Source organism: Lactuca serriola, chromosome 4 (genome assembly GCF_051521515.1).
Source record: "Lactuca serriola cultivar US96UC23 chromosome 4, Lser_US96UC23_V15, whole genome shotgun sequence".
NCBI lineage: Eukaryota > Viridiplantae > Streptophyta > Magnoliopsida > Asterales > Asteraceae > Lactuca > Lactuca serriola.
The window spans coordinates 4,929,423-4,940,857 of NC_136411.1; the positions used below are offsets into that span (position 1 = coordinate 4,929,423).

At 33.9% G+C, this 11,435-nt stretch overlaps 2 protein-coding genes across 5 annotated transcripts; one reads left to right on the top strand and one right to left on the bottom strand.

Moving 5' to 3' along the window:
• Positions 1-3,512: 3,512 nt before the first annotated feature.
• Positions 3,513-6,079, top strand: LOC145100941 (TPX2 (targeting protein for Xklp2) protein family). Its single transcript, XM_079038085.1, has 7 exons — positions 3,513-3,727; positions 4,263-5,042; positions 5,115-5,173; positions 5,285-5,381; positions 5,471-5,542; positions 5,632-5,730; positions 5,821-6,079. The coding sequence occupies exons 1-7, from the start codon at positions 3,656-3,658 to the stop codon at positions 5,986-5,988; spliced, it is 1,347 nt and encodes a 448-aa protein (XP_078894211.1). The 5' UTR covers positions 3,513-3,655; the 3' UTR covers positions 5,989-6,079.
• Positions 4,458-8,713, bottom strand: LOC145100938 (two-component response regulator ARR14-like). 4 transcript variants are annotated; one of them, XM_079038083.1, is made up of 5 exons: positions 8,407-8,713; positions 7,740-7,892; positions 7,257-7,646; positions 7,092-7,165; positions 4,458-6,997 (listed from the first exon to the last, which is right to left on the bottom strand). In XM_079038083.1, the coding sequence occupies exons 1-5, from the start codon at positions 8,540-8,542 to the stop codon at positions 6,227-6,229; spliced, it is 1,524 nt and encodes a 507-aa protein (XP_078894209.1). In that variant the 5' UTR covers positions 8,543-8,713; the 3' UTR covers positions 4,458-6,226. The 4 variants fall into 4 exon arrangements, with proteins under 4 accessions (XP_078894209.1, XP_078894207.1, XP_078894208.1 ...); XM_079038081.1 differs by having other exon boundaries at positions 4,458-7,015; XM_079038082.1 differs by having other exon boundaries at positions 7,092-7,168.
• Between the last annotated feature and the right edge of the window lie 2,722 nt (positions 8,714-11,435).

The following is an 11,435-nucleotide window of genomic DNA, read 5'->3' on the forward strand; positions in this document are numbered from 1 at the left end:
AATTTATCTCGAGTGATCGTGAGACGGTAATATCATATAAATCTTCAAACCTAGAGATATGAGTTGTTACCTATGAGTTGGTTGTGCATTGATTGCACGTAAACGCATCAGTAACTTGATGTTATAAAACGTGCCTTTGTGTACAATTCAACAAGTAGTAGAACAAGCATATGAGTCGAAGTTTATCTGTTCCTTCTAGAAATAGAAGTGATATCTGGGCCCCTCGATGATTTTGTTGTGACCTATGTACCGGCCGGTCAGAACTAAATTGATGTGTTCGATTAAGTTCTTTGTCAAACAAATCAGAAATCGGGAAACAAACTGCTGGACAATAAGTACGACGTTGTTCCATGTATTTGTCCGGATGATATCATGAGAACAGAGGATTATATGATCACTTATCTAAAATGGCGCTTCATAGTTCAACAGAGTTTTCGAGAGCTACGATTGCTGGTTGGTTCCTGAAGTAACATACGCAAATATAGTTATTAGACTTATCCAAGTGGGAGTCTGTTGGATAAGGTGTCTAAGTCCATAACTTATTTGGTACATACTTGACCCCGCCCGGCATGGTCCATTTGGGTTGCACTTCACCCAAACGATTTATGGATAATTTTATGAGAATTGTATACTTATGATTTATTAATATATTATAAGTTATAATATATTAATATGAAGTCATGTTATTTAATTAGTTTTAGTCTTAAATTACTTATGAATTGATTTAGAGATTAAAAAGAAGACTGATTAAATTACGGGCTATTATATTTTATATAGTGTGGCTAATACTCATTTGTTAATGGGCTAAGCTAATATGAAAGTCCATGGATGATCCATGGAGCTTTTAACCCATGGATCCTTGGAAAGGAAAAGACATGGGTTATTAGGGTTTCACCCTAACCATGCACACTATATAAAGAAGCATATGATGCAAGAAATGGCACACTAGTTGTGTGAGACTTAGTGGTGGCCGATTTCATAAGAAAGTATGCTATTCTCTCAAGTTTCCAAGTGTTTGTGGTGATTTGTGATTCCATTTGAGGCATTCACACTATTGGTGCTTGGCTCTCAAACTCCAAACAATCAACCATCATCAAAAGGTATGTATTTCTACTAGTACTTTTATGATTCATAATCCTTATGCTATGCCAGTTAGGAAGAGTGGAAATTATTATTTGCATGTATTTTAGAAGAAAACATAGATCCAAGGTTTATTAGGGTTGCATGCACACTTAGGAAGTGTTAGATTGCTCAAAACCCAACACAAAATTACTCAATTTGAGGCGGTCACCTAAAAACACAGTTAAATAAAACCTCTCCTTCGTTCTTTCTGAATCAAATGGGCCGATAAGGAATTGTAAAAGAGGGGAGCGGTGGCAACATGGCCACCAGTGTTACAGACAGGGCCATCTCCTTCGCTTCACTACTTCCTCGGCCAACCGACTACTGTGAGGCGGTGGAGATGGGTGTGAATTAAGGATAGTGGAGGCCGATAAGATTACCCACCGGATTTCCAAAGCACGACAGCAGAAGTGAGAGGAGGCGGTGGAGGTCAGAACGCAAGCAGGGAAAACATACCTGGAGCAAGTAGAAAACGGGTCTGGATCGATAGTGAAGAAGCGAGAAACGGTGGAGACGAAGAGTGAGAACAGAAGGGTAATTGAAGGAGGCGGTGACCCTGGTGGACTAACTAACCCATGAACAGTACCCTAGTCAGGTACTGTAGCTAAGATGAGAGAAATTATATATATATATATATATATATATATATATATATATATATATATATATATATATAGAGAGAGAGAGAGAGAGAGTTAGGTTCAAATGTTTTCACTATCTATTGTGTGCATGTATGATTGATTATGGACCAATCATTTTAGTTATTTTAAGAAAGTAATTAATGCATATTAAATGTTGAAGATGTAATTAATACCCATTATATCTTCAACATGTAATATACATTAATTACTTTCTTAAAATAACTAAAATGATTGGTCTAGAATCAATCATACATGCATACAATAAATAGTGAAAACAAAATAACCTAACCCTATATATATATATATATATATATATATATATATATATATATATATATATATATAGGCGGTGACCCTGGTGGACTAACTAACCCATGAACAGTACCCTAGTCAGGTACTGTAGCTAAGATGAGAGAAATTATGTGTGTGTGTGTGTGTGTATATATATATATATATATATATATATATATAGGGCTAGGTTATTGTGTTTTTTACATTTACTGTGTGCTAGAATGCACCAATAGAAATTTAGTAAATTAAATAATTATAGATATTAAATGATTTCCATAATTATATGTATATTAAATGATATCCATAATTATAATTCTCTTTTTATGGAAATAATTAAATCTGTCGTTAATGTCAGCAATAACATTCTCTCAGAATGAATTTGCATCTAGGTTTTTATGTATGAGTTCGTACTTTGTTTCAAGACTCAATCATTTAAAATACAAAAAAGTTGTATAAAATATGAAGAACGAGAGTGTATTCTACTAAAATACACTCTCATTCTTCTAGATATGAATTTATTCTAAAAGAATATTATTGTTTACATTAATGACGAATTTAATTAGTTTCCATAAAAATGAGTTATAAGTATGGATAACATTTAATATACATATAATTAATATTAAATTTCTATTGGTGCATTCTAGCACATAATAGATATGAAAAACATTTGAACCTACCTCTCTCTCTCTCTCTCTCTCTCTATATATATATATATATATATATATATATATATATATATATATATATATATATATATATATAGGAAAAGTGAATATACCCTTAAGGGTATATACGCTTAGGTACCCAAACTCACTATATTACGTTGTTTTGTATTATATAATACATTCTAATTGTCTAATGTTTTTATAATTTAACTTCTAACTTGATTTACTTTCATGATTTTTATAAATTACACATTTATTTTCCTTTTACATATTATTCATTTTCAGCTACAATATATATAGATTAGTAGGTGTTCGGTAAAAATATATGATATATGAGAAAGATAATAGTGAAAATTGGAAAATCTTGAAAGTAAATCAAATTAGGGGTTGAAGTTTAAAAACATTATAATGAATATATCAAACAAAATGACGTATTATAACGTGTTTGGGTACCTAAGCTTATATACCCTTAAAGGTATATTCACTTTTATATACACTAACAAATTTACAAAAAGGGAAATTATTGAAATACATGACATAAATATATATTTTTCCATAATAAAAGGTTAAATTAATATAGATCATCAATGCATAGCAAACTTATATGATGTACATTAAAAAAAGTTAAAAACAAGAGTAAAAATTTTCACGTTCTATGATGTGCGACAGAGATATAGCCGTTGGGCGTTGTGTTAGGTGTGGGGCCCACATTTAAATTAATCCCAAAAATAACCCAGAAAATTAAAACTAGACGTTGGGGAAATGTCCATCAGCTTCACAGTGTTCTTCACCAGAATATAAAAACCAATCCATTTAAAGCTTCAAATTTCAAGGATTAATTAGACCCAAGATTTACAAACACAAAAACAAGGTTTTTCCTTTCTTTCTTTCTTTTTCTTTTACTAGGGATTACTTTCTCTCTCTAGATCTGTGGAAATGGGTGAAGCAGCTCCTTGCTTGATGCGTTCAGTTTCACAACCTCTCTTCGCTTCTTGCGAATACAAAGAGGTTAGTTAGTTCAAGAATATGATATAAAGAACCCTAATTTCTAATCTGTTTCTAGGGTTTATATGCTCTCCAATTGAACTGTTTTTCAATTTTTATTTGAATCCAAATTTGATTTTTTTTTCAAAATTGCACTGTTGTCGTCCCTGAAATTGAAGTTTTAGCAATAACATTCATCTCGTTTTTTTTCAAAATTCTTCATTTGTGTCACGATTATGTATGTGTACGCTTTGTCATCTTGTTCAAAACCCCAACTTTAATCTGTTTCTGCTTTCTAGAGTTTGTATGATTTTTACTTCCAGGGCTTTTCATTTTGATATGAACCCGATTAGGGTTTTGATTATGTGTTGTTGTCACCAAAATTGAAGTTCCACCACTAGTTTGTATCTTGTTTTCTTGAAATTACTTGGTTTTTGTCAAGACTTTAATCTGTTTCTTGTTCAAAACCCCAACTTTAATCTGTTTATTGGGTTTTAAAGAAAACCCTAATTATATAACGTGTTTCTAGGGTTTATATGGTTCTTTTTATGTGCCACAGGGTGACCCTCTACGAGCCCTAACCACATCAATTTCATTTGGTCGATTCATGACTGAACCATTAGATTGGGAAAAATGGTCTTCGTTTTCTCACAATCGAACCCTAGAAGATGTTCAAAAACACTCTCGACCCGGTGCTGTTGCTGAAAAGAAAGCTTTCTTTGAAGCACATTACAAGAAAATCGCATCCAAAAAATCCACAAAAACAAAATCACCTCAAAAAGAAAACAAACCTCCAAATCACTCCCCTCAAGCCAACATTTCTCCTACAAGATTCAATACCCTTTCACCCATTGATGAACCACAAGAAAACGAGTCATCAAAACCTATTGCTACTACTACTACCACTACTCCAGCTTTCTCACAACATATCGATGAACAAGATATAGAAATAGCATCATGTAAAGATGTTTGCTCACCTATTACTAACCTAGTTCTAGAACAATTTGGAAATGTTGAGGATGACATGGCAAGTAGCCGCTGCCAGGTGGAAGTGGAACAAGGGAAAGTATCAAGCGAAAATATTTCATTAGAGAAACATAAAAATAAGATAAACAAAGGTTCTGAAATTTCTTTGAGTAAGAAGGAAACTTCTAGAAAGACACCAACTCCTCCAATTCGTCCCAAAAAGGCTGCAAATGATGTAACAGAGAAAAAGAGATCAGTTTTACAATCTCTTCATATGTCAATGAACTTTCCCCCTGCTGTAATTAAAAATAGGATCTTAAAAACTATAAGTAAACCTAAAGATAGACTTATTCAGCAACCTCTAAACCTAAAGGTAACCTTCAGCTTTCTTTTCTTGAATTTTCATTATTATTATCACATTTGAATCATCTGTTTTGATTCCCAGGTGTCTATCAACGGGGTAAAGAAAGCTTCTCAGGTCCTCCCACCACCAGAAAACAAAAGGTAATTTTTATGGAATAAAACCAATGATGTTGTTGGATTTGTAATTTTTATCCCTGTAAATGATATATACCCTAATAATGTCTCTAAAATATATCGTGTCATCCATTCTAGTGTATGTACAAAGAAACCAAAATCTTCTTCTTCTTCTTCTACTGTGCCTTCATCATTTAGCTTCAGAAGTGAAGAACGTGCAGCAAAACGTAAAGAGGTAAAGATAAAGATAACCAAATTTTTGGGTTCTTGATGTTTTTTTTTCTTGTTATGTTTGTTGATGTTTTCTTGCTTCTCTCACTACAGTTCTTTCAGAAGCTAGAAGAAAAGGGCAACAAGAAGGAGACAGAAAAGATTCATCTTCAACCTAAACTGAAGGTTTGCACATTCTAGTTGATACATAGTTTGTGAAATGTCTGATATAACCTTTTGGTTATGATAAAGATTCCATCCATATTCTTGTACAGACTACGAATGACAATAAAAAGTTGCGAAGGAGCACTGCTTTGGAAGCAAAAACATTTGCAAGTGAAACAAAAGTGATAAGAAGTAGTAGCATTCAGAAGGTAATTAAATTATCAATGAGTTTGTGGTATGAAGTAAAAAAAGCTTTTTATTTAATCAGTAAAAAAACCATATTTTTAAAAATCATGCAGGTTCCACAAATGCAACCTTGCTCACCAAAGATTGGAAGGAAGCCGACTCCAAGATTAGTACATAAGGATACTTGCTGTCAATCTCCTTCAAAGCCAAAGAATTTCATAGAAATAAATAAAAAAAAACTAAGTAGTTCCATGGCTTTTATGTCAAAGAAACAATGTTGAAAGTTGTTGTTGATTGCTTCTTTCAACATCATTTAAGTGCTGTAATAATTTTTTGTATTATTATTATTCTATCAAAACAAGTTTCTATCTAGTGCGTTGTTGCAAAGGAAAAATGTATGTACCCAAACAAAATAGCCTCTTCTTTTTGCCCATTGTAGGACGCCTCAAATTCTTGCCAAAGAGGATCATCCATCCATATATATGATCATGTTTTTAAATGAGATGAGATGAGATGATGTCAAACTATGAATAGGCCTTGATCTATTACTGGATATTCCAATGAGTCAGGAGGGTATTCATATTCATAGTCGAATCTTAGTGCATCATATAAGCTTGGAGGGAACTCTGGATCATTATACTCGGCTACTCCTTTCTTTTGTATATCAAGATTTGTTGAGGAGGAAAGTTGTTGACCTTGAAGCAGAATAGAAGATAAATCAAGATTATTAATGGAATGATGATGATGATCATCTTTCAGGCTCCATGGATCTGGAGGTTGGAAAGTTGGCATAATGTTAATGTAGGAGGAGGAGCCAAAAGATGACTTGATTCCACTGTTTGAATTTGCTATCCTTTTTCCTCTTTCTTGGTTGTGTTGTTGGATTACAGTAGTAGGCAATAGTCCCGACCCATTTTCAACCTCAAAGTGTTGGTTGTTGTGTTCTTGTTTGAACTGAATTTCTGTGAAACCTCCATCCCAAGAGTACTGAGTTGGCAACACTGAGTTAAATGTTGGGTACTGAGTTGAACCGAAGGAGTGGTTGTTTCCGATTCCGATGTTTGAACTGCTGGCCTTGTTGTGCTGAGCCTGCCCCTTGGCTGCATAACCGGTTAATACTTTCTTGGATTCTATTGTCTGCAATGAAGTGGTGGTGGTGGTGGTGGTTTTGAGATCAACTTCATGGATTCTGGAATTGGTATTCTGGACGCCTTCATTTTGTTGCATCTTTATAGAATCTGTACTTTTAAGATCATCTTTTTGTAACCTAGTTAAGTAGAGACGATATTTCTGCACTATTTTAAGAAACTTTATGAGAGAACCGGATAAGATCTTAAAAAAAAAAAAAAAAAAAAAAACTGATAGCCCAGAGTTAAAGAAATACCTGCAAGTGGCTTGCAACATTCTCTCTTGTTAACCATGGCACGTTCATTAGGTCAAGTATTTTCTTGGGACCCACTTCTGTCATGAAAAAACAAACGTTTTTATATCAAATGATCAGAAGAAGTAAATTCAAGAAAAGTACGTGCTATGATGATTGATGACTCACTTTCAAAACCGATATGATTGACAGCTTTTACAAACTTCTGATGAAGATCGACTGTCCATACAACTCTTGCTTTCTTGATTGAAGAATGGTCAATGAAGTCTTTGTCACTGTAATTGTTATGTTCAGCGTCTTTTCTTTTCTTACCTGGTGTTATGTCACCCCCAGAAAGCAAGTAGCCATCATCAGATTGTTCTGATACATTTCTCATCATCAGAATCTCTTCAAGGCATTCATGGCTTTCACTATCTCTCACCTCATGTATCTTCTTTCTGTAAACATGCTGCCATATGTTTCTTAGTTCCTTCATTCGAATTGGCTTCAGAAGATAATCACAAGCCCCATGTTGGACACCTCTCATCACTCTGCTTGTTTCCCCATCAACAGACATCACTGCATAGAAATAATCAGTTCTGGTTTTTAATATATATATGTATATGCATATAAATCTTGGATATAAATATATTGGGGAAGAAAGAGACTGACTAATGACAGGAAGCTCCATTTCAAGTCCAACATGCTCCAAAAGCTTGAAACCATCCATGTCAGGCATGTTGACATCACTAATTACAATGTCAAACCCATCTTTTCTTTCACGAAGCAGATCCAGAGCCTCTATTGCTAGTCCACATGTAGTAACTGAAACAACAACAACCACAATCAATCATCTTCTCCATGCCATTGTTTAACAATGTCTTCTACTTGGATCATGAATTAACCAGGCTCTGTATAAAGTATAGACCTCATAAAGAACAATCAAACTATGTAACAGGGGTTGATTTTGTATATGCCCAAGGCTTCCTACTAACGTACTATATACCTTCGACCTTTGTTTATTAATTGGCTGATACTTCACAACTGAAAAAAATGATCTTGCTTGAAAAAGCTAAACTCATTCATGGCCTTCTCTACTAATAACACCCTAAATCTCAGAGCTTACCTGATATCGATGTTCACCCAAAGCTTAACTTTGATGACAGATATGAATCAGTAAAACTGGTATTTCTGCTTGATTTAATTGTTTTGTAATGTTATATACATAAAAAACAAACCCTCATGCAAATTCAGTCGAACAAATATATACATGAACGAAAACGAATCATATTGAACCAAAAAAAAAAAAAAAACAGTTGCTGATGAAATACAAACAGACCTTCATAAGAGCACTTCTTGAGCATCTTCTCTAGAATTTTCAACCAAGTAGGATCATCATCGACGACAAGGACACGAAGTCCTGCCGGAAAAACGTCGGCTCTTGGCGATGAAAATCCATTTATTCCCTCTGCCATCGGAGAAGACAGATTAATCAAACACAAAAATACTCAGGCGAACAGCCGGGAGTGAAGAAGTAGAGCTCTGATGAAGAAGAGGTGTATGGAGTTTGAGAGTTCGGAAATCGACTGATGTTTGCAGGAGTTTTTAAGAGAGGGAAGAAGACGAATATTTGGCGCCGGCAGTAAGCTTGTAGTAACCAACGGTCCCGGGTGTTTAAAGTAGCGAATATTCTAATTAGACCACTCAAGTTTATGATTTATTTTATTGGACCCTAAACATTAAAAAACATCACCACCAACACCCTCAAGTTTGTACGGTGTATTCCCTATTCACTTTCTGCGTTTCTTATTATCATCTTTATTGTTGATACCCTCTAATATGATTGTATTATGATTTATTCATCTTCATGTTTATCTGTTCACAATGACTTATTTGTTCATTGTTTGCATTATTTGCAGGTGATGATATTCGTATGGATGTATTAGGAACTTAACTCATGTCTATGTCTTACGGTTCACTTTACTTACTATCCCTTTGTTTTCATTCACATGTTAAGGAACATTTTGTAGGACATCAATGTGGTGCAGTCATTTTTGGAGGTATAATATCAACATATATCTCATCTACTCGGAGACAAGTGTTCGATGTTACCCACAGTTTGACGCTACTTATCTCAAGACACCTATATCCCATATGCATAAACCTTTCCCATATACAAAGTCATAAAATACGAGAAATCATGTATGAATAATCAACATGATGCGTTTATACTATTTTGGGTTGGATACTTTTAATTTCTTAGTACCAAAATAGAGCCCAACGGGTCATTTAATGTAGTTTTATGACCCCAAGATTTATTGACATATTTTTAAAAGAATTAGTTTTTCAATCTATTAACATAAATGTAATTGGATAATTTAATATTGATGTTATTGGAAAAATAATTAATGTAAACAATGAATCTTTATGCCTTACATGTCGCCTCTCTATTGAGCTTGATTAGATGAAACAACACCGTCTTAATTTATGGGACCATCATACTTATTTCTTCATAATTTTGTTATCAGAAAGTGAGTATTTTTCAAACAATATTTTATATCGACCTTACAAATTACAAAATTTTGGAATATATAGTAAACTAATGAGGATGAGTGCCAATCATGGTTAAAGTTGGGTTTAAAAGTAAGTAGAGTAGGTTTCTAATGCTTAAATAAAGTGAGTGTTGAGTCATGTTATCCCACACTAAGCCTAATGGCCATTCCCACCTTCAACTTCTATCTTTTTCCAAATTTCTATTGAAAACAGTAACCATAAGATTTTTTTAAATTAAATCTAAAAACTCATTGAAAAGGTTAACATCATTGTATATAACCTAATATTTGATAAGAAAGTCAAGATGAATTAAAAAGAAATAATATAAAACTATATGATGCTATGTAGCTTCCTAGAGAGTTGTTGGTATGTGGATGGTAGGACTGTTCACTATTCAGATAAAACCGAATTATCCAATTGGACAATTTGGATTGGACTACTTGGTTCAGATATTTGGATTTTTAGATTGGTTTTTAACAAAACCGAATTATTATTTTGGATTTCGGATTGGTTTTGGTTTATAAAATAACAACCGAATAGTCCAAAAAAACCGAATAAACTTTTATTATTTATCTATTTATAATATATATCCATAGTTATTTATTAATTTGGTAATTTATTTTTTCAAATAGGTTCAAAACGTTTCACCCGATAAAAAAAAACATTAATATGCATTTTCTATCAAAAGTTTCTATCTATAAAATATTTAACTATAATATATCTTCTTAGTAGTTGTTTATAAATTTCAACACACAACTAAATAATTTGTTTTTGGTTTTTGTGTAAAGTTGGGTAATATTATAATTATATATCGTTTTAGAATGTTTTGTTTTTTGAAAACCGAATTATAAAAAACCGATCCAATCGAATTGTAATTGGATCGGATCAAACCGATCAATCCAAACGAACACCCCTAGTGGATGGTCTTCTCCAATGGGGCTTATGAAGGAAATTACGCTGCAAAATAGATAGACACTAAGTTAGGAAGCACTACCGAGAGTGGGACCCCAATATTACTCTCTGATGCCTAAGTTAAATATCGGAGATGGATATTGCATATGTAAAGAGTTTGAGAGTGTTGATGATTTTTACCAGTTTGCACCAATGTATTTATATCTGGATGAAGGACTCTTTGTTGTTGTTGTTGTTGTTGACCAACCGAACTTAAATCTAAAATTCATAAAAGGCCCGAACCAACGCCTTTACCGATACCCTTGGGATCTAAAGTACAAACCGAACGCTTTCATCACATAACCAACAGCACCCACATCCAAATGGGTCTAAACATTTCTTCCCCAAGGACCTAAGTCTTATGATAATTGATGATCGGGCCACGGTCCCGAATAATGAAGCGATTCGAAACCGAGCGTTACAACTCTCCACCACTTAAATTCGATTTCATCCTCAAAATCATTCCTTACCATCCCCGGCAATCCCGAAAGCCCGAGGGACACAATCACAACCTTGAGCATACAATGGCCTTCACAAGGCAACCAAAACCAACCCAAGCAAGACTTTCCAACCCGAAGAAGTCAAATCCATAATCCCATACAGATGACCAACCCCTATTTACCTAAAATCTGAAATCTCGAATTGATCTGACTCCCCGACAGACCCGCCCATACGATACTACTACCAGACCAAAACCTCACTGAAGCCCAAACTTAAACAGAACGCTTCCCACCCTTGATTGACTTGATGCTTCAAAAGGAGACAAAATTACTGACCATTATTGATGCGGAACACTCATACTTGACAAAAGGCTCAAATAATCCTTTGAGTAGAAGACTCATCCCTGCAACGGTTAAAATCAAA